This window comes from Fundulus heteroclitus, chromosome 5 (assembly GCF_011125445.2).
Source record: "Fundulus heteroclitus isolate FHET01 chromosome 5, MU-UCD_Fhet_4.1, whole genome shotgun sequence".
NCBI classification, from domain to species: Eukaryota; Metazoa; Chordata; class Actinopteri; order Cyprinodontiformes; family Fundulidae; genus Fundulus; species Fundulus heteroclitus.
This window is the reverse complement of record NC_046365.1, coordinates 12,968,661-12,991,044: the sequence shown is the minus strand read 5'-3', so window position 1 is coordinate 12,991,044 and position 22,384 is coordinate 12,968,661. Positions and strand designations below refer to the sequence as shown.

The 22,384-nt window shown below is 45.1% G+C and overlaps 2 protein-coding genes across 5 annotated transcripts; both read left to right on the top strand.

The window, feature by feature from the left end:
- The first annotated feature begins 1,605 nt into the window (after positions 1–1,605).
- Positions 1,606–5,330, top strand: rpl9 (ribosomal protein L9). 2 transcript variants are annotated; one of them, XM_012865506.3, is made up of 8 exons: positions 1,615–1,678; positions 2,194–2,240; positions 2,356–2,471; positions 2,563–2,658; positions 2,780–2,912; positions 4,351–4,431; positions 4,583–4,712; positions 5,183–5,326. In XM_012865506.3, the coding sequence occupies exons 2-7, from the start codon at positions 2,195–2,197 to the stop codon at positions 4,687–4,689; spliced, it is 579 nt and encodes a 192-aa protein (XP_012720960.1). In that variant the 5' UTR covers positions 1,615–1,678; position 2,194; the 3' UTR covers positions 4,690–4,712; positions 5,183–5,326. The 2 variants fall into 2 exon arrangements, with proteins under 2 accessions (XP_035992827.1, XP_012720960.1); XM_036136934.1 differs by lacking the exon at positions 4,583–4,712 and having other exon boundaries at positions 1,606–1,678; positions 5,183–5,330.
- Positions 5,331–7,333: 2,003 nt separating this feature from the next.
- rfc1 (replication factor C (activator 1) 1) lies at positions 7,334–21,963 on the top strand. Of its 3 annotated transcripts, none has more exons than XM_021318016.2 (23): positions 7,334–7,460; positions 7,855–7,989; positions 8,084–8,159; positions 9,997–10,113; positions 10,227–10,516; positions 10,626–10,697; positions 12,643–12,720; positions 12,817–13,146; positions 13,237–13,350; positions 13,456–13,635; positions 14,269–14,373; positions 14,793–15,186; positions 15,287–15,402; positions 15,495–15,609; positions 16,756–16,844; positions 17,018–17,155; positions 17,255–17,350; positions 17,436–17,689; positions 17,771–17,888; positions 20,704–20,849; positions 20,926–21,139; positions 21,228–21,422; positions 21,499–21,963. In XM_021318016.2, exons 1-23 carry the CDS (start codon positions 7,458–7,460, stop codon positions 21,589–21,591), a joined length of 3,468 nt encoding a protein of 1,155 aa, XP_021173691.2. In that variant the 5' UTR covers positions 7,334–7,457; the 3' UTR covers positions 21,592–21,963. The 3 variants fall into 3 exon arrangements, with proteins under 3 accessions (XP_021173691.2, XP_035992826.1, XP_035992825.1); XM_036136933.1 differs by having other exon boundaries at positions 10,197–10,516; positions 21,502–21,963; XM_036136932.1 differs by having other exon boundaries at positions 10,197–10,516.
- The last annotated feature ends 421 nt before the right edge of the window (positions 21,964–22,384 follow it).

The following is a 22,384-nucleotide window of genomic DNA, read 5'->3' as shown; positions in this document are numbered from 1 at the left end:
TAAGATAAGATAAGATAGTCTTTATTGATCTCACAATGGAGAAATTCACTCGTCACATCGGCTCATACAAGAAGGTGCAGAGTAGGGAAGGTGCATTCAGTTATATACAGTGAATCTTCATATATACAATGGATCAGAAAGAATACCAAAAAATACAAAAAAGGAAATAGGAATGGGCATATGATGTCTCATTTACATTCTTAGTGGTCTATATATATATATATATATATATATATATATATATATATATATATATATATATATATATATATATATATATAAACATATTTATATACTTAAATATATACATATATCTATGCGCCTACTTACATACGCACCTACGCGTATGTATGTGCATATACATTGTATACATTTGTACATACATACATACATGTGGGCTGACATGTCCATTGGCTTAATTCCTTCATGGTCCAGTCCATTAGAGGCAGTCTTCTTAATTTTGCTGCTTTCCCAACTTTCATAAATAATCCTTTTTGTAGGGTGTGCTTCGTTTTGACTTTGTAAGTTAGCCCAATAATTAGCCCTGAACTGTTTCCTTCTTAAAATCAATTGTATTTCTCCTGCCTCCACCTGAAGTGCTGATATTGTTGTTGACATTACTGCTCCACAGCGTGCTCTCAATTCTTGGGCTTGAATTTATCCAATCTTTTTAAAGATAAACTAGCAGCTGATCCAACAACAATGCATCCATATTCTAGAACTGATCTAATTAATACAATATAGATATTTATATTTAATGGTACTCGATCAGCTCCCCAAACACTATCCATTAAGCATCTCATAATATTCACTACTTTCTTACACTTATTTTCCAACTTATTAAAATGATTTTTCCATGTAACCAATATGTCAAAACACCAACCCCAAGTATTTAACAGATATGGGACATCTCTGGTTCCCCAAGTTTTTCATAAAAGCGGCAGAACCATGAATTATAAAGAAATTTGATTCATATATTACTAATAAAACAGATGGGTTTTCTATAATAGAATAAAATGATAATGATCATAATCGCTCTAATGGTACGTAGTGTCAGTAGGTCCAATATTGATTTGAATTATATATTTTCAACACAGCTAAACTCAATCGACAAATATGACATTTAAACCTTTAACTTTGTACAAAGTAACACTTCTATATGTAAATTAACTATTCTAATCACTTTAATTATAAAAAAAAGAACACAAGTGGTCTTGGTTGCATTTATTTTGTCAATGTGCAATACATTAATTTTTCTTCCTCAGCAATCCCAGTGCAGAAATATATTGATGTTATTCATTGTCAAAAATTATGAGTGTTGGTTAAATTCTTAGCTTATATGGCGAATACACATAAGACATAATTTATTATTATTATTACCATTATTATTATTGTCATTGTTGTTTTTGTTATTGTCATTTGTATTATTAGTTGTAGTATTTTACATGAAGTTTAGAAATTAGGATAATGCCAGTAGAGCTTTGCAAAATACATTCAGATTCCAAAAATTCTCCGTTGTTTCTATTTAATCACAAAACGCACATCTCCGTCACATCCAACATCCTCAGAGGCCAAATCAACGGGGAAGCTGTTCGGCAATTGATTACAATGACTGTCGGTGCGTTCTACAATTACGTCATGACGCCCTTACGTCCTCCTTTCCTCTGCTACCGGCGAGGTGAGGATAGCTGCGAATTTGTGTCGCGGGTTTTCATCTAAGCCCATCTGAGTCTGCCAACGCATGTTTTTACATATTCTTCAATATTATGAAGCCGTGAATGTTAACCTTCACGACATTAGCTGTATTTCTAGTCTGTGTCGAGTTTCCGTGGGGAAATGTTGGTAGTTTGTTCACAGTTTATCCGTGTGCGGCCTGACGGGTCTGTTTGTATTAATGGCGGCAGCTGACGGGACTGATTTATTTACACGTGAAGGGATTTTTATTAAAATATACATTCTTCTACAGCTCCTGGTAGTTAATATGAATGTTCAGGAGTTGAATAGCGTAAAGTTTCGCTACGCTAACAGGTTTTAGCTCCGTGTTAGCATTAGCTCAGAGTGGCTTAAATCACACATCCCGTCAGAGCCTCAACATAAACACGCTGTCCTCTCCCAGCGTGACTGCAGCGCAGCTTCATTCTGATGTTACTTTAAAGCTTCTCACGGCTAACCCTCATTGTGCTGTCCGTGCAGAATGAAGACCATTCTCAGCAGTCAGACTGTCGACCTCCCTGACAATGGTAAGAAGCTGGTGATCGCCGCACATTTCGCCCCTTTAGACGCGGAGAAACGCGCCTTTTCTATGGGATGGTGGGGCTCTGATGTGTTTATACTGACTCTGTTTGGCTTCGGCAGTGGAAGTCAGGCTAAAGGGGCGAACCGTGATTGTCAAAGGGCCCCGTGGTAAACTCACCAGGGAGTTCAACCACATCAACCTGGAGCTCAGCCTGCTGGGCACCAAACAGAAGAAGGTACCTGTGCCCTTCCTCACCCGCTCCTTTTTATACATTTAAGTTTTTAAAATGTAGTTGCCTGAAAACATGTGTGTGCTGCCTTCCTCAGCTTCGAGTGGAGAAATGGTGGGGCAACAGGAAGGAGCTGGCCACAGTGCGCACCATCTGCAGCCACGTCCAGAACATGATCAAGGGTGTCACCCTGGTGAGGCTCCGCTCAGAGAACCAGGGACCCGCTGCTCTGGAGACTGGGGGGGGGGGGGGCTGGTTGTGTTTGGCCGCCGTCATAGGCTGCCTGTGTCCGTAACGCTTGCTGTTTGCTGCAGGGGTTCCGGTATAAGATGCGCTCCGTCTACGCCCATTTCCCCATCAACGTGGTCATCCAGGAGACGGGCACTCTGGTGGAGATCAGGAACTTCCTGGGAGAGAAGTACATCCGCCGCGTCAGGATGAGGAACGGTGAGTCCAGGAGCCGTCAGTCCCAGCGTGGATGAATGTTTTTATAGTGTGAGGACTAGTGGGCAGAATGGATAACAATCGGCAGGTTACATGGAGAAGTCCTTTCTGACGACTGTTTTCTCTATTTTTGAGCACGCCTGATTTAACTGAATGCGCTGTTAACCGGCTCCTTTAGAAGCGGAAAACAGGCTGAGGCCGCGTTAACACGTTAATGATGGTTTGTAGAGACTAGTGTTGGGCCGATGCCATTTATTGGCCCCGATACCATCTGTTTGAAATTGATGTGTGTATATATATGAAGAACTACATACTGCTTAGGGTAGTAGAACTTTTTATAGCCTACCTGGAATGGGTGACAATAGTTGAATAAACTTTTGGCTCTCAAAAGGCCAAAATAGTGCAACATTCGTGAAATTATAACATGTATAATAGTAGTGCAACAGTAAGACAATAAAATTACATTAATAATTGAATAATCTCTTTTAAACCCTGAGTTTTGGCTCTCCAAATGCCAAATAGTGCAACATTCATGAACTTATATAACATGTATAATAGTAGTCGGTAGAGAGAAGGCTGCGTTCAAGTGACATACAAACATCAAAATGGTATCGGTGCCTATTTGTTGGTACTCACCGATACTGATACCATCATTTTAATGCTGGATCAGGGCCCGTCCCATACTGGTACCGGTGCAACACTAGTAGAGACCCATCAGAACCATGCAGGACTGGAGCTGGCCAACTCTGATCTAGTCCAGGTTTTCTGTTGTTTAAAAATATTAACCCACAGACACACTTAGTCACATTCACCGACACATTTGATCTGTTAGCTGCACAAAAAAATTAAAGAGGGTTAAAAATATTGCGTTAAGCTCGGATCAAGCGTCTCTACTGCGATCCGGCTCCTGTATAAAACGCAGTATTCTCAAGTGTTTGTGATACATTTAACAGCACAATATATTTTTTTAAATGCACTAAAGTGTAGCTTTCTCTGCCTCAGCCTACATGAGGCGATTGAAACAGCTTTGATTGTTTACTTCCAGCTTAAAGCTCACCTTAAACTGTGGCGTTCTCATATTGTTCAGCTGTTTAATCTAAAAGCCTTTTTCTCTCAGAACAGACTGGATATAAGTGACAGGAGGCATGTTTTAGTGAGGAAGGCCGTTCTAAACATAAATCCACAAACGAGGAGCGGTCCTATTAGTCTAGTTTAGTGCAGCCCCTTGTGATCAGAACCAAGGGATTTAACAAAATCAAATGGAAATGAGAGAAAATCGGATTGTTTTTTTTAGCACTTTCATTTTCCTGCGTGCAAATCTTTTTTTTTTTTTTTATCCTAAGAAAAATGTTTTTCTCCACCAGAGAGTGAATAGTTTTAGACTGTTCTCCAGCTGGAAACATTGCTCAGCGGCAGCATTAAGAATCTCTTTTGCCTCCAGGTGTGATGTGTTCAGTGTCAGCAGCCCAGAAGGACGAGCTGGTCCTGGAGGGTAACGACATCGAACTGGTCTCCAACTCAGGTGGGTCCCTCCATCATCCCTCTGTTCTCTGACGCAGAACCTTCCTGTGCGTCAGGGCCAGATTAGTTGACCCCTGAAGTGTTAGACCGCTGCCTAAGGCTGAAAAGACGATGTTGTGACGTGCTGCTCATCACCACCTCCTCTGTTCCAGCCGCTCTGATCCAGCAAGCCACCACAGTCAAAAACAAGGATATCAGAAAGTTCTTGGACGGCATTTACGTGTCTGAGAAGGGAACAGTAGTGGAACCAGAGCAGTAGAAATGTCCTCTACTGAAGTGGAGGTTAGAGCCAGCCGTCGGACGCCTGTCCTGCATGGGGCCGTCTTGCTTTTTGTCTCGTCTTGCTTCACTTTCTGTTGCAGATGTCTCCACTGCATGCTTCTTCTGATTAACCTCCACCTTACCAAGCAGGATGACTTTTCTCTAAATGCTACTGTGACGTAAAAAGCATTTATGTTGCAATAAAACACCATCAGTTCTAAGTTTCTATTTAAACTAATTTTCCTATTTTTGTCTTAAACCCTGGTGACTATAAACTCCTTTTGTTCAGACTGGGATCTCGTTTCCTGGGATTTGGCCCTTGCTGCCTGTTTGTCACCCGCCTGTTGCATGTTCTGCTTCAGTTTAACATCTTTTCTGTTTAACTCCCAGCTTTCTTTGAGCTTTCCGGGTTCTTCTCCGGCCCAGCCCCAGACAAATGAGCCTCAGAACCGGTTCCTCCTCTCATACTCGCCTCTCCTGTTTGTCTGCAGCGGCGTTGATCCAGCAGGCCACCACGGTCCGAAAGAAGGACATCAGGAAGTTCCTGGATGGTATTTATGTCAGTGAGAAGACCACCGTGGTGGAGCAAGATGTCGAATAACTTTCCCTGCAATGACCAATAAAGCAAATATCTTTATACATTTGTTTCCTGTTGTGATTAAGCTTCGATCAGCGTAAGTTTAGTTAACATCTTATTCTGTCAAGGTCCGTTTACGTTTCCTCAGCTGTTTGAAAAGGTCTGGAAATGAAGAGAATTTGGGAAAAAATGCAGCAGATCAATCCCAGGTTGGCATCGCTGTAATCCACACAATGAAGGAAAATGACTAAACAACCTAGTAATTTATGTAAGTCTGCTTGTCTAAAAAATATCAAGTGACAGCATCTATTTGTCGCTTGTTTTTAGTTTTTCATATTTTCAGGATGGGATTTATGATGGGATCTGAAATGTTAAACGACAGGGTTCTAGTTTCATTAGGTTTGAATGGAGGTCTTGATACTCAAGTGGTTTGAAATAAACATTTTATAAATATGTAGTGCACCCTCAATGTTTTTATTGAAATATTTGAGATTCTAAACGTATTATTCCATATTCTATAAAAACTTTCTGAGCTGAAGCTGTATCTGATTTCAATCTACAGAGACAGAATAAACTGATCCAATTTATTAGGCCAAATCTAGGAGGTACATTAAAATCTAAATTAGTCAGAACATGTTTTGGCATCAAAAAAGAAATACCCAAAGAGCAGCTGGCTGAAAACCAGACTCGTCAGATTTTACTGACGCTGATCAATTTCCTCATAATTTAAGGATTATCTGCGTACAAAACAGAAGTAGGGTTAGGGATCTGCGTACTAAGCAGTGATCTGCAGAGCCAGACCTGCTGTTCAGGTGTGAACACAGACTGGGGGAGTTAGAGCTCTGATCTGAAGGATCATACATCATCTGTGGCACTGACTTCACTAATGCTGTCCTTCCCAGAAGGTTTCCCAATCATGTGTGGAAACATGTTTTATCTGTGTACAACACTGAGCTATATTATACACTGGAGTGCTAATAGCCCGCTGTTAGAACGAGTCGATGAGAAGCCACCAGCCGCCATATTGGTACTCCCTATTTTCCTCCAGTAACTAGGGAATATGTGCGCTACAGCATCGAATAACGAGGATTTTTTTCATGTTCAGGGGGGCTTAAAACGTTTAAAATGTCTAATGCCATATACTCTTATGCTCTAAAACTATCAAGTACTGAGAAAGTCATGTGCTGAAATATATAGCATTTTATTTATTTTAAATATATATATATTTATTTATTTTTTTAATATGAATAACATGTAAATATTTCAGCACCTAATTTCCTAGTAGTTGATAGTGTTAGTACATCCACTGACTGTAGAATTATCTATGAACGTTTTCACTCAGCCAGAAAACTGCTACTTGTTGCAACCAAATCCTGTGGGATTCTGGGAGAGTAGGGAGTAGCAAGATGGCGGCCAGTGACTTCAGTTTTTCGGCAAAATCAGCACTCCATTGTATAATAGAGATCAGCGCCAGCGGTGTACATCCTGATCCAGCGTCCGTTTAAATACATTGTCACCGTGGTAGGTGCCGATAAAGCTTCTTGAAATGCAGTCATGGTCAAGTAAAAGGAAGAAAAACCTGGAAGAGTGCTGATCGGGTCCAGTGTTCATGTTGGGCCCTTTGGGAGCAAAGACTGAATAAATTACAGGACTTCTAAATTAGTCAGATGAACAAATTGGTAAAAAGAAGGTGATGCATAAATGTGGTAATCCAGCCACAGTGTGGCAGACAGGAGAGCCCTGCAGTGGACAGCGAGGGGACCCATGGGTCACCGGTTTGTCCCGAGAAATGGCAAGGATCAGAGCTCAGAACTTCATCAGAACCTCAGCTCACTTTGAGCTGGAGCCACCAGACAGCCGCACAGCTTCCTGTTCAATAAAAATAAAAAATGAAATTAATAAAAAAATTATATATATATATATATATATATAAAATTTATGGATGATAAGTCACGCCGCAGCATCACCATCAGTTGTGGTTTTCAGCTGAGCCATAAACTTTTCTCTGGAGTTTATTGTTATGCGATAAATTCGGCACGTTTGATGACGTAACGACGCACGCCGGCCCCGTACCCGCTGCGTCACCTCCTAGCGACCCACACTGCTGCTTGGCGCCAAGCAGCTGCAGCCTTTCTGGAGTTGTTCTGCCGCTCATCTACGACCCGGACCGCCAGAGAAGCGGCTTCGCCATGGTAGGTCACGGTTCCAGGTTCGGTCGGCTCGGTCCAGCCGCCGCAGAACCGCCCGACGCGACGCGACGGAGCCAGAAGTACCTGCCAAGCCTCGCGCTGCACCCTGCTCCCAAGCTTTAGCTGCAGCTAACGCGCTCCACCTGCAGAACTTGTCGTTTTTTACCCCTTAAAATCCAGCATCGAGCTGTTTACACGCGGACAAGCCTCTGCTCTTAATGCGAAGTTAAATGATGCGTTCAGGTGCAGGCTCGCAGCCGAAGAGGCGCAGAAACTGAGCGCCTCCTCGCTGTATCAGAATCTGGCGTCTCCGAGCGCAGAAACGCGTAAAACCTGTAAAAGTTCATAACCGACCTGTTTAAAATGCTGCTGACTTCACGAAACTCTTTGTGCGCAGGACATCAGGCGGTTCTTTGGACCCGTGTCAGGCAAGCCCGCCTCAAACGGAGACATCAGAGCAGAGGAGAAGAAGAACAAGAAGAGTTCCTCAGAAGATGATGGCAAGAAGAAGAAGAAGAAAGAGAGCACCAAGGCAAGGAGATATCCTCTTCCCCCATATCATGTCCAAACACCTGAGATCCTCTGCTTCTTGTTCTTGACAGCATGTTTTTACTCGTGTTCTGCAGGTCAGGAGTCCCAAAAATGAAGAGAGCCGCAAAGGCAGCGAGAAGAAAAGAAAGAAACGTCAAATCATAGAATCGGGTGTGTGGATTCTACTTTTTTTCTATCATAAATGGACATAACTAAACTAATGGTCTGGAGCAGGGCTGTCAAACTCATTTCTGTATACCACTTTGCTATCCTGAAGTCATTTAAAGGGCTGGTTGCACTCGTATAGATGATACTTTTGATTTCATAATTTCATTCTAGTTCACATAAAAATGTAAAAAACAAAACAAAACATAGTAACATAAAAGTAGCACCCTTAGGCACAGTTTATAGAGTTTATCTGCAAAAAAAAGTTAATATTGGGGGAGTTACACTTTAAACTCATCATTCAGCATCACTTTTTCTCTTTTTGGACATTCCTGGGTTGTTTTGAAAACTGACATTTAGTGGCAGGATGCTGTTACTACAGTTAAATAAAATCAACGTTCACTACAGGAGGCACAGTTTAAGCCACTTTATATAATTTAAAAGGATATATCTCTCTACTTTATGACACAATATGCCTTTTTTTGGCTGTTGAGGGCCGGATATATTGCCTTGATGGGCCGGATTCGGCCCGCGGGCCTTGAGTTTGACACGTGTGGTCTAGAGCCTTTTCTGGCCAATGCCGATTACCGGTTTTCCTTGACTTCTGACCTTTTGATTCCAGCTTGTAGCAACTCTAAGTTTTAATTTCCCTTCATCTGCATCTCATCAAAGAGAAAGAAAGAAGCTGCTGCAGGTTCTTAGATGGAAGTGGTGGATTTCAATCAGAATTGCACCGTATTAGAAAAACATGAAACCAGTGATTATCGTTGGGATTATGACCGAATTCAAAGCATATTTTCCTCAAAGTTTTCTGTTTTTATTTAATTATGTCATCACCGCCTCCTCCATAACCTTTTAGCGTGTAGACCTTTGAAACCTGCATCAGGCGTGGTCGCCAAAGGCACTGAAAGTCCATCCAAATGGCAAAATTATTGTGTTGGCTAGTGGAGTTTAAGTGCCTGAGAGCTAAAATATTAAAAACTTTGCTTTTCCAAAGTTATACACATTGAAACTGCATTTGACTGGAATTCGATCTATTGTGCAGCTCTGGTTTGAATCCAACAAAATAGGATTTGATCCTGAATTTTTCCCTGTTTTTGCTTAACAATACGTCCCAGCGTGGATTTGATATTTATTAAAAAATGCGTGAAAGAACCTGTTGCTAGTTGATGTGTTTACAGGCGTAGGTCGATGGGGAGCCTCTGGCTGATTCACTGGTGCCTCTTTAGAAATGCGAGTTATAATCTGTTTGCGGTCGGCTGCTCGTTGCTTCTTAGCCGTAGCTTTAAAGCAGGCTTACTTTAAAATAGGGGGAAATTTACACACCAGCAGCTTCTCTGTGGGATCTTTACAACCTGAAACATTTCCAATCAGCTGAATCTGTCTTTGCTGGAAAGGGAAAACGGTGGAGCCTCCTTTCAGTCAGCTCACCAGCAGTGCACAGCGAGCAACAAGTGGGGGTGGGGCAGCAGCCGGAGGTATCTCAGGTCACCCTTGCTTTTCTTTTCCTGGCATCTAAATACAAACGTTTCACTGACAAAGCCAAGGAGTGTTTTTAGCGATTTTTCCAATGGTACATTTTTTAAATATGGGTGTAACTTCTTACTGGTAACCTGCTTTTTCCTATAATATACATACTTTATATGTTATAGAGCAAAATAAATATTTTAAGATGTAGTTGCAACAGGAGAGAAACGGCTAAAGTTAATAATTTCTGGAAGAATCCAGCTGCCAGAAAACCTTTTTGTGGATTCTTAATGTCTTTAAAATGTCTGAGAATTGGATTATCGATTAGATTATAGATTAAATAATAAATGGCGTCCTCCTTCATCCTTCTGTTCAGATTCTGAAGAGGAAGAGCCCGTGACAAAGTCTAAGAAGTCCTCCAAGGAGAAGGCTGCGGCCAGCAGGGCGGGGCCGCCGCCTAAGAAGGATCCTGTCCAGTACGTCTCTGAAACCGGTGAGACTCCATCTCAGCGCTAATCTCACATTGACCCAAACGGTTCCTCTCATTCGCCCCTGGCGTGTTTTTGGCCTTTAAAGGAGACGTCGGTTTGTCTCTTGAACTTGCAGACTCGGACAGCGACAACTTTCAGAGTCTGAAGCGGGCCTCCAAGTCCAAACAGAGCTGCGCTAACAAAAAGTCAGAAGAGGAGAGTTTCAGTCCAAAAGCCAAGGAGCGAGTGAAGTCTCCTGCTAGTCAGGGGCCGACTGGGGCCAAGAGCCCCAAAGTACCTACGACCCCTAAACTAGCCCCGCCCCCTCAGCCCAAAAAGACGCCCACCTCTGTGCTCGACTACTTCGGCAGGGGAGAGATCCACCGCTCAGACAAGAAGCTGGTAGCCAGCACCAAACGCAAGGCTGTGAGTTCACTCTCCTCCTTTCAGATCCTCCTCCTAGTCCCTTCCTGCTCCTCCCCTGCTCTGCAGAATAATCAGCCAGCTCACTTTTAAAACTCCTGCATTCCTTCAGGCTGCTCTGGAGTCGGAGGACCTGATAAGCGACGAGGAAATGGCCCGGCAGCTGCAGATGGAAGAGGACACGGTAAGTTTTACACGAGAAGCTGAAACTGTGGAAAAGAGGCTCGTTCTTAGGGATTAAAAGACGTTTTTGTCACTTTACTGTCATCAGAAAGTCGGCTCTGAAAAGTCATTTCCTCTCCAGGTTCTCCTGACATAGTTTTTTTTTCTTCCTTTGAAGCGTGTGCAGCTGCGTGCAGTGCAGCTCGGTTACATGAACCAGTTTCTGTGTAGGAACCTCCAGAAGTCGCGTCTCTCCCCAGCCAGCCAGAGGCCGGCCTGCCTCCTTCATTGTGAACGTGTTGCAGCTCTGAGGAAGCGCAGAAGCAACAAACAATGTTCCAACAAACCTACAATAGTTAGCTCGATGCATTTTGTTAAGCTGCAGCGATATTATAAAAGGTTTTGTTCCCCTTGAGGTCTTTCCACACGTTACAGTCACCGATTGGGATGCCTTTTGTGTTGAAGACCGACACAAAAGTAGCAGATAATTACGAAGTAGAAGGATCATGGTTGTGGTAGCTCCCATTTTACGTTTTTTCCCACACAAAAATCAGAAATTTGTGGCATATTCAGCACCCTGATGCACCATGTGAGGGCATGGGGATGGTTGTTGGAGAGCATTACTGAACAGACCAAGGAACACAGCAGACAGGACAGTGTGGGAGCTGTGGAGGCATTTAAAGCCCGGTTTGGGAAGAAAACTTACACTAAATGTTTTCACTTCACAAATCTGTCCTCTATGGAAGACGGGCAGGAAGAAAAAAAAACAACACCCGTCGTCCCGGTTGTAGTTTGACGCAGGTCCTGGTAAACGCATCCTTCTCTGGTCAGAACTTTTTCACCCATGTGCAGAAAACACTTTGTGGGGTGGAGAATTTATACTGCGTGCTTACTTGAAACATGGAGGGGGACACATTTCAATGAAAACCTGTGGAAAAAAGGTTCTGAGGTCCACTTTGCAGCACAATTACCCTAAACATGGAGCCAATGGACTGGTTTAGATTTAAACATGATCATGTGTTGGAATGGCCTAGTCAAAGTCCCGATGGAACCTGTAGGAGACATGAAGGTGTTTTATTATTATTATTATTATTATTATTATTATTATTATTATTATATTCAATCTGATTTATGTAATGTTAAGTAATATAATTTGATGGTTTATATTTGGGTTACTTGGGTTATTATATTTCATTACTTTTGTTTAATTTCTTGTCACAGTAAGTGAGGGCGGTAACATTGAACTAATTTTACGACAGGTGCACAGGCACGGGGGAAAGTAGCCTAACTGGAGAGAGGGTGAGTTACGGGGAAGCCGTATCTTTTGTTGACCACTGTTACGCTGCCTACACTGTGATTTTCTTTTTACTTTGAGCACGTTACTATTATTGGATTACTGGATTAAGTTGGACAACCTTTTTCAATAAACTCGTCAAGACGCATCTGGATTGCAGCGGATTTTTGTTTGGTACAGCGCGTCGTACAATCATACACTCATACCTCAGCCTCTCAGCGACTGCTTGGCTTTTTGGATGCAAGTCGCTACAGAACCTGTGTCCAGACTTGAATGGCGACGAGCCCGAGTCATTGTGATGGAGAGTGGAGGAAGATTTCAGTCTCTTGATCAGCAAAGCTGTGAGAGACGTCCTGCAGACTTTCTGTAAGCTCCGCTACACCATTGTTCTCCAAGGTTCTGACCCGGTGTGGGGGGGGCACCAATACATGCCACACTTTAGATTTTTATTAGAAAAGGTTTTAAAAGTCCTGTATCATCGTTCACTTCACAGTTATCTTAGATAAAGTCACAATTGAATATAATGTGGTTTGCTGCGTAAAAGTGTTGCCTTTAAAGGGCGTGAATACTTTTGCAAGGCACCAACTGTGAAACCCTAACTTGGTACCGTTTCAAGTCAAAGATGAGCACGCTTTGTTCTCGATGACGCTTTTATCTTGTTCCTCTCCTGCAGGTGGAAAAACAAGTCCACGAGGACGAGGAGTTTGCCAGAACGTTGGCCCTGCTGGACGAGGAGCCACAGGCCAAAAAGGTGATGCTTTTTTTTTTTTTTTTTTTTTTAAAAGGTACACTAACTTTTTATAGAGGGAATATAAATGTGTTTCTTGTAATGTGACCCTTTCCCCAGGCTCGCAAAATCTCCGAGGAGAAAGCGAGCCCGACCACGACGGCCAAAAAGAGCAGCCCGCTGAAGGCCCTCAGCAGCCCCTCAGAGGACGTGGTCAGTCCGTCGCCCAGGAAGAGCCCGGCTCCCAAAGCCAGCGCCAAGCTGGCTCTGATGAAGAGGAGGGCCGACGGGAAGGAGGAAGGGGCCGGAAGCAAAACGCCCACTTCACCGTTTAAAGCCAAAGTTTCTCCCAAAAAGGAGCCCCGTGCGCCATCGATTTCAGAAACGAAGTTTACGCCCAAATCAGGAACAACACCAGCTGCACTTAAAGCGTCTCCTAAGAAGCCCGAGGTAAAGCCGTTCTGGTGCCGTGCTAGGAAATGCCGCTTTACGCTGCTTCACGACACGAAGCTGAGCCATTTACTCTGTTTCCTCAACCAGAGCACGAGTACGAGCCCCGAAGACGCAGACAAGAAGAAGATGCACTCTATGGCTTTCAGGAACTACCTGAACAGAGACGGACCACGGGCCCTGGGGTCAAAGGAGATCCCACAGGTCCGCTGCAGCGTCGCCGCCAGAGGCGCAAGGAGTCATTCTTTGTTTTTTTTTGGGGTTTTTTTTAACCAAAATGACTTTAAATACCTTTTCTGTCCTTTCCAGGGTGCAGAGAACTGTTTGGAGGGCTGCGTGTTCGTGCTGACGGGAGTCATGGAGTCCATGGAGAGAGACGACGTGAAGTCTCTGATCGAGCGCTACGGAGGCAAAGTGACGGGCAACGTCAGCAAGAAGACCACCTACCTGGTGCAGGGCAGAGACAGCGGGGTGTCCAAGCTGGAGAAGGTGAAGCACCCACGTGACGGGGCCATTGTTTCATTACTCATGCCTGCTTATCCATGCATGGGGGCTGATGGTTATCTCCAGTAGTCTGTAGGCGGGGTACACCCTGGACAGGTCACCAGTCCATCGCAGAGCATCACAGGACAGACAACCATGCATGCGGTTACACTTATGGCCAATTTAGAGAGACTAATTGACCAAACAGTCATGGTTTTGGACTGTGGGATAGAGTTTCCCTCAGAAAATCGAGGAATCCTTGGGGGTGCGCCATACAGCTCGAAGGAGGGGCGCAGCATGGACGTGTGCGTCACGCTAGTAACAGCTAGCGAGTTAGCTTATTTAGACCGGGAGGTTTTGTCCTAGACGGGTAGTTTACTTACCGTTTTTGTGTTGCTCTCAAACATGGAGGCATTTAAGATGCATAGCCCAACAAAACAAAACCACATGAGAAATAGTTACAAGTAGCAGTAATGGTATTAATAATGGTAGGAATAACAGAGGCACGTTATTCCATAGATAGGATCCCCTATTGCTGTAGAGTCTAACAGCAGAAGGTCCAAAATGGTGTCTGAAATTAACCCTTATTTTAAATTCATGAGTTTTCCTTTCCTGTCTGTTTCACTTTTGTTTTTTTAGGCTGAAAGTTTAGGCACAAAGATCCTGGATGAGGACGGTTTGCTGGAGCTGATCAGAACCAAACCAGGAAAAAAGTCTAAGTACGAGATCGCCGCAGAAGCTGAGGTCAGTACTTCTGCACAGTTAAATACGTGAATGTGTTTAACCCTTGGTAGGTACGGGGTAATAAATTTGGACCTGGCTCGTGTCCCACTTTACCCGGCTAAAGTGGGACACGAAATCAAAGTGCAAATAGCCTGATGGAAATTTACCAGGAAGCTCTGTAAGGATTTCAAATGTGTCTCTCTGACCAAAGCTTTAACAAAGCCGGTACAGATGGTCTCCAAATGAGGTTTTCGCTAAAAAGCAACAATTATTTCTTGTTACAAACAGCACAGCGTAAAAATCAAAGTGTTATTCAGCCTGTCGTGACCTGGACTCTACAGAGGCCACAGGAATTGCTATTTTGCTCCTGGACTGTTTCTTAACAAAGTCTCTCTGTCTCTCTCTATTTTTGGGCGCTTTGCTGCCTTTGGACCGTTTAGAGCGCCGTCTCAAAAACCAGAACCCCTCCAAGTCAAACCTCCAAGAGCACCCCCAAGGCTCAGAAGACCTCCCCCTCCAAGGGCAACTCCACGTCCCCTCAGACCCCGAGCCCCTCCAAGACCGGCCAGGCAAAACGGACCGGCGGCAGCGGCACCCCATCGGGGAAAGGCCCCGGCCGAACGGCCCGCAGGGAGCTGGGTCTTCCCTCCCCCTCGTCTTCCTCACCCGCGTCTCCCGAGGAGGAGGAGGGCGCCACTCTCCTCTGGGTGGACAAGTACCGGCCGCGTTCTCTGAAGGCCGTGATCGGCCAGCAGGGGGAGCAGAGCTGCGCCAACAAGCTGCTCCGCTGGCTGCAGAACTGGCACCGGCACCAGAGCGGGGGCAAACCAGCAGGTAGCAGACGGGGTCCGCCCCCCCCCCCCCCCCCCCCACGGGTTCATCTGAGCCGAGTCACAGACCCGCCGCTCATTACATGTGTGTTTCTGTCCAGCAGCGCCGAGGTTTGGTAAATTGGGAGGAGGGAGAGATGACGGGTCAGGATACAGAGCCGCTCTGCTCTCTGGACCTCCGGGGGTGGGGAAGACCACCACAGCCGCGCTGGCCTGTGAGGTCAGTCTGGGGGCGCGCGGCGACACGGGGAGCGGGCTCTGGTGGCGTTGTGTGGCGGCTCACTGAGCGCGTGGCGTTGTTTGTCGTTGAAGGAGCTGGGCTTCAGCTACGTGGAGATGAACGCCAGCTGCACCCGCAGCAAGAACAGCCTGAAGGAAGTCGTCGCAGAGTCCCTGAACAACACCAGCATCGAGAACTTCTACAAAGGTCAGTCTTTGGTTCCCGTGCGCTCCACAAACGCCTGAGAAACTCTGAGGCGACATAAATGTTCGGCTGTGCTTCAAGCTCTGATGCCTGTAATCCCCCATTAAGATGGCTGCTGATTTTAAAGAGGATTCTCATTTCTGAAAGGTGTACTGCCTGCATTAAATAGTGGTCCTTAATAATAGTGCGAATAGTGTTTCCCCCGTTATCCCTCAACATTTTCATGGCATGTAGTAATTGTACGTGTTCACAGTTAATGATGTTAAGTTTATTAGCCTACCGTATTTTTCTGACCATAAACCCCACCGGATTGTAAGGCGCACTGAATATTCTTCCCAAATGTGTAATATCACTCTGTAGTACTTGGACTACACTGCCCTGTTTCTAACATAAGGCCAAAATAAACATAACTTTTATAATTAATTAACTCACTAGGTTTATTGTTGCTAGCGCGTACTCTGGGCACGGGCTGCCTCTTCTAGTTCAGACATTACAGTCAGGCGGTCTTGTAGACAGCTCAGGGGTCCGATCAGGTAGTGACACAGTTTACCGTAATGCTCCTAATATCCACTGAGCGGCTTTGTTGCTAACAAAAGCCGTACTTAGACATTTTAACAGATATTTGAGCGCATTGTACCACATAAAATCAGCCGATAAACTGTAATTATATATGAGGCGCACCGCTTTATTGGGCGCACCAACAGTTTTTGAGAAGATTTAAGGATTTTAAGTGTATCTAGTAACGGCAGATCACATCGTGAGGCATTTCTGTCCCTACGCTCCTCTGCCTTCGGCTCTCTGTGTCACCGACTCAGACTTACGCTGAGCTGCATGCGTTCACATGAGGTCTTAAGTTTAAATGAGATATTTTCCAGGTTTGGATGAGTAAAAAAATAGAAGAGCTGGAAAAATAGGACCATTTCTCAGTAAAATGTTTTTATTCCCCCCCATCCTGACATCAAATCCATCCTACAACCATTTGACCCTAAATCTGTCCGTCCATTAATTCTTCTGTTTATCCATCTCGCCTTCATTAAAAAATAAAATTTGACTGTGAAGAGGTTTACAAATCAACACGACCCAGTCAGTCAGGAGCGTTGACAGAAAAGCGAGTCCGCCACCATGAAGCTGCTTCTCCTGCTCTTTCAGGGACGTCTCAGACGGTGAGCAGCAAACACGTCCTGATCATGGACGAGGTGGACGGCATGGCTGGTAATGAAGACCGGGGGGGAATCCAGGTAAAGGAGCTCCTTTCTCTCAGTCTGAGCTGCTTTCCAGGGAGAAACGTTCATAAAGGGGGAGTCTTCCAGCTCCGGGCTGGGAATGTCGACATGAAGGATGCTCCAGCAGGGATATTCCCCAGGGCCGCGTTAAGATCCTTGTCTGAGCAGCGGCTTTGTGCCTCTTCTAGGAAATGATCGGCCTGATCAGAAACTCGAAGATTCCCATCATCTGCATGTGCAACGACCGCAACCACCCGAAGATCAGGTCGTTGGCCAACTACTGCTTCGACCTGCGCTTCCAGAGGCCCCGGGTGGAGCAGATCAAGGTGTGCGTCCTCTCCGTCACTCAACACATAACTTATCGCTTAAGTTACAAAAAGAGGAAAAATTAACATAAATCTAACAATGATTTTGTTTTTTACCAGGGAGCCATGATGTCTTTGGCTTTTAAGGAGGGAATCAAGATCCCTCCGCCCGCTCTCAACGAGATAATCCTGGCGTCCAACCAGGACGTGCGACAGGTAAAAAGCTCAAAGCTTCACGCGAGGCGGGGCTCCTCCCCTTCGTCTCCTCCCCTTCGTCTCCTCACGCTGCCGATGTCTCCAGGTGATCCACAACCTGAGCATGTGGTCGGCCAAAGACAAGGTGATGACGTACGACCGGTGCAAGGCGGACGCCGCCGGCGCCCGTAAGGACATGAAGCTGGGGCCGTTCGACGTCTGCAGGAAGGTGTTCTCCTCCGGGGACGAGACGGCCCACATGAGCCTCATCGACAAGTCCGACCTGTTCTTCCACGACTACTCGCTGGCGCCGCTCTTCGTCCAGGAGAACTACCTGCACGTGCGCCCGGCCGCGGCTCGGTGAGGGAGGAGCCCCGGGTCTGAGGGTGGGGGGGTTTGAACGAACGGCTCTAACTTTCCCGCCTTGGTCTCTCCTCACAGCGGCGACATGAAGTCCCACCTGGTCCTGCTCAGTAAGGCGGCCGACTCCATCGCTGAAGGCGACCTGGTGGACAGGCGGATCCGCTCCAGGCAGAACTGGTCGCTGCTTCCCACCCAGGTAACGATCCTGCAGAATCTCTCCGTACCCCTTTAACTCGCTTTAACTCGCCCACACCCTTCAGCGTGTGAGATGGATGATCGATGCATCATCTACCGTAGGAACGATAAGATCCTTGGTTATATTTGTGTGTTAAACACCTTATCACTCATTTAAAAAAGACTTTTTATCAGTCTGAAATCTGGAGGAGTCTCTTAATTGAGAAGAGTGTGTTCATGAAACTATAGTCGTTGCTGTTAAATTAAAAGAATTAAACATTATGTTGGATCTAGCCATGGAAACAGAGCCGGTTACTGTATTAGCGAGCAGAAAGAGGCTTTTCACTGATTAAATAAGCAATGAAGATATCAAACGTGATGAAATCTGACAACCCAAAGGGAGCAACAAATGAGATCTGGGAGGATCATCAGCTGAGTTAACGTTATCAAAACCTAGATTAATGCGTCTGTAAGGAAAACTGAGGGGTTTCCAACATGATCAGGATTCATTATGCCTGACTGAAGTCTGAATTAGGTCTGGGAGAGAAAATGGAGAGATGCAGAAGAAGAAAACAGGCGGCCTTGGAGGTGGGGCACCATCAAACATCCTTTGATGACCCGGCCGTGGGGGGTGTCCACCGAGAGCGTTTCCACAGATCCATATTGGCTGAGATCTGTCTGAAAGTGAAGCCATCATGTGATGGATGTAAATCTGAGGAAGCCCCATAGGCAAGTTCTGCTTCTGCCATTTGTGAAGACCTTTCTGCTTACAGTTAAACTGCAACGACTCAATTTGCTTTTTGGGCTTTGCTGAAGGGTTGGGGTTACCTGTGGGGGGCACGAGGTTATTCAACTTTGTTAGCGCGCTGCTGATGCATCTGAAATGAAGAGAGGCTGCCGCACCCGCAGTATTTCACAGAATTGACGATGTTATCAGACTCTGAAAAGACATTTTCATCAAACTTGGGAATCTGTGACTTGGATCAACCTTCAACGGCAGTTCAGGAATAGATGTTTTTTATCTGAAGTGTTATATTGTAACAACTGTTATAGTTTGATGCTTTCTGTATGTCCCTCAATGACTGTGGGGGTGGGGGGTCTTGTTGTTTTTGTATTTTCTCTAAAGAAACCTTGAATAAATGTATAAAACACCCGTAGATGTAACAGGTCAGTCTGTAGTCAGACGGCTGTCTACTTGCTCCAGAACCAGCGTGGCTCTCTGCTCTGGATCTCGTCAGCTCTTAGCTGTCTCTGTCAGCCCAGACCGGTGACTCTGAAGCTGGAAGGCCGTTTTTATCCAGGATATAATCTGGATGTGTCTGTGGACGGGCCTTGTGTTTCCAGTTGGGCTCGCACCCAGTACCGGTTCTATGCGTTTCTGGCAAGAAGTCCATCAATGTGGTCAGGACTTGTGTCCCCAGCCCTAATGGCACACAATGGTGATGTCATCACAGGCAAAAAAATAATCTAGCTGGCCTTAAAACCTTTATTGTTCCCATTTTAGAGGCAGACAGAAAACCAGAAGGTCTGACAGATAATACTTCAAAGAGAATAGTTTGAAATGTGTTGACATTAATCTAAAAAATAGTGTATCAGAACCACTTCATGGACGTCTCAGGAGGACCGGTCTGTTTCACGCTGCAGATAAGTGTCGGGTCCAGATGGAGGCCTTTTGCACTGTGTCCCTCTGTCTGTGTCGGAGGTCGGTTTTCTCAGCACCAGTAACTAACATGACGTAGTGCGTAATTATTTGCTGTTGGTCGTTTAGAGAAACAATGAGTGTTTTTTTTTTTTCTTTCAGTATGTAAAAGTGTGGGGAAACATGCTATATTGGTAAATCTCGGTTATCCACCACAGCTGTCATTTTAATGTTGAATATTGAAATCGACCCACATTTTAATTTTTTGATTTAGGGCTGCACAATTAATCGCATTTTCATTATAATCGCAATTTTAAAAAACGCAATTTCCAAATCACAGAGGTCCGCAATTATTGGCTATGTAACAATTAGTGAATCAGACGCGTCCTTTAGGTGTCGTAATATGTTGAAAGTAGGTTTGCCTCCACATGGAAGGGAATACAATTGCAGCAGTGAGATAATCTAAGTTTATTACTTGTTTTAGAGTTTATATAATCAAACTGTTTTACCAGAAACTTTCAAAAATCTCACCATAGCATTAAACACTGGTCATTCAGTTTAATAAATAGACCTGTTTGTTGGTTGCACTTTGCACTTTATGTTCAACAAGGGTTGATGTCCAAATCGATTAAAAGCTGTTCTCTTGAATTAATTCTGATTAATAAAAACATTAAAAGTTCTTGTTTTAAATAGTCCTTGTTTACAAACATCTTTATCTAGAGGCCATTTTTGTTGCTTGTGGTTAATGCAGAGAAAAGTCAAAATTAGATCACAATTTTGTTTGAAATGTATCGTAGTCAGAACGCAATAATTTCTGCTCCGAGTTGAGACGCAGGGACTCTTTTAGCCCCTAATCTGCACAGCGATGAAACGGATTGATTTGTTGTTTGTATATGTTTAGAGGACATGATAAATTAAACTGGGGGGAAAAATCGCAATATTAAGATAAAAAAATCACAATTAGATTATTTTCCAAAATCGTTCAGCCCTATTTTGATACATATAAAAAAGTAAAACATTATCGATCATTTTCTCTTCCATTTCACAGCTGCGTGCTCCTTTGTGTTGGTCCGTCTCATGAAGGAAGCCATATGTACGTCAGTAAGACGCTGTATGAGGCCTTTTTATTTCACAGAGCCCACCCAATGCGACGCTTTCAGGCACTGCAGGTTTCTGAGGGTGCCGTTTGTGTTTTCAGGCCATCTACGCCAGCGTGCTGCCAGGCGAGCTCATGAGAGGCTACATGGCTCAGTTCCCCGTGTTTCCCAGCTGGCTCGGCAAGAACTCCTCCACCAACAAACACTCCCGCATCGTACAAGAGCTGACCTCACACATGAGCCTACAGTAAGTGCCCCTTAACCCCCCCCGTCAGACGCTCTTTGGAAACGCAGCCGGTCTAATGGCCGCTGGCCCCCCGCAGGACCCTGAGCAGCAGGCAGGCCGTGAACCTGGACTACCTGCACTACCTGCGCCAGACGCTGCTGCATCCGCTCCAGAGGCGCGGAGCCGAGGGCGCCGCAGACGCCGTGAAGCTCCTGGACGACTACCAGCTCCTCAAGGAGGACGTGGACAGCATCATGGAGATCAGCGTGTGGGGCGGGCAGCCGGACCCCTACGCCAAGCTGGACTCCAAGGTGAGCGGTGGAGGAGGCGGGGTCGGCTCGCTGTGATGTGCATCTTCTGGACGTAATCCCAGCCTGACCTGCTCACTGCTGCTTCCAGGTGAAGGCAGCTTTCACGCGGGCGTATAACAAAGAGGTCCACCTGACGCCGTATTCCCTGCAAGCCGTGAAGAAAGGTCGCAAGGGAGGAGGAGGAGGAGCGGGGGACGAAGAGTTGGGAGGAGGGGAGGAGGGCCCGGATGATCAGGAGTCTGAGGATGAAGCAGAGGGCCTCAAAGCTGACGCTATGATCAAAGTAGGTGTAAACGAACCTGAAAAGCATCTGCCCACCTTTCTGTTTAGTCACTGTTTTGTTTTTTTTCCCTCTGCAGCAGAAGAAGAACAAAACAACCAAAGAGTCGACTAAGGAGAAGAAGGAAGCCGGGAAGGGAAAAGGCAAAGGCAAAGGCAAAGCTAAGAAATGAGGAGGGAAGAGCTCTCCTGGACTCCTTTTACAGACTAACGACTTCTCTGCAGTTAATCCAGCCGGTAACGAGCATCAGGACGTAGGGGAACTCTTCATTTTACTCCAACAGCTGCTGATGCTTCTTTTTTAACAACTTCCACTGTCTACGCGTTGACCAGACGATGCACTTAATGTCGTCCCATTTATCACGTCTGTCCACATCTGCAGGGTCAGGTTCTGGTCCGCCCACTGTAGATGTAAATAATGTGAGCACGGCGAGGAAGATCTGTTGTTAACTCTGCATCACAGGAGCGCCTTTGTTACTGTCACCGCTGGGTTTGATATTCTTGTAAATTGCTATTTTCTAATAGAGGACTATGTTGCTGACACATGTTGGGAGTTTTATTTGTGGAGACACAGAAGTAATAGAGCCCCGCTCTGGGTGCCATCTTTAAAAGTCCCCCAGAAATAATTACACAACAGCCGACCTCGGCGCTTTTTAAGCAGCAATTAGTTATACAAGTTAGAATTTTATCTACAACATCCAGGCGAAGCGTGTTGATCAAGTTGCGTTCTTGTCAAGGAAATGTTCTCTGTCAAACCTCCACATTTCCAGTTCAGTGAATGTGGCCCTGCGTAAATATGAACATTAATCTGAACGACACCATCCAGGATCATTTTGCTAGACACTAAACTAAAGCAGGTAGAAGCTATTATGAAATACAGGACAGGTAAAAACAACACGATCGAGTAGAAATCAGCATGAAGAGGTGAGAGCCCCTCATCTATCAAAGCATGAACTAAGGTGTCAC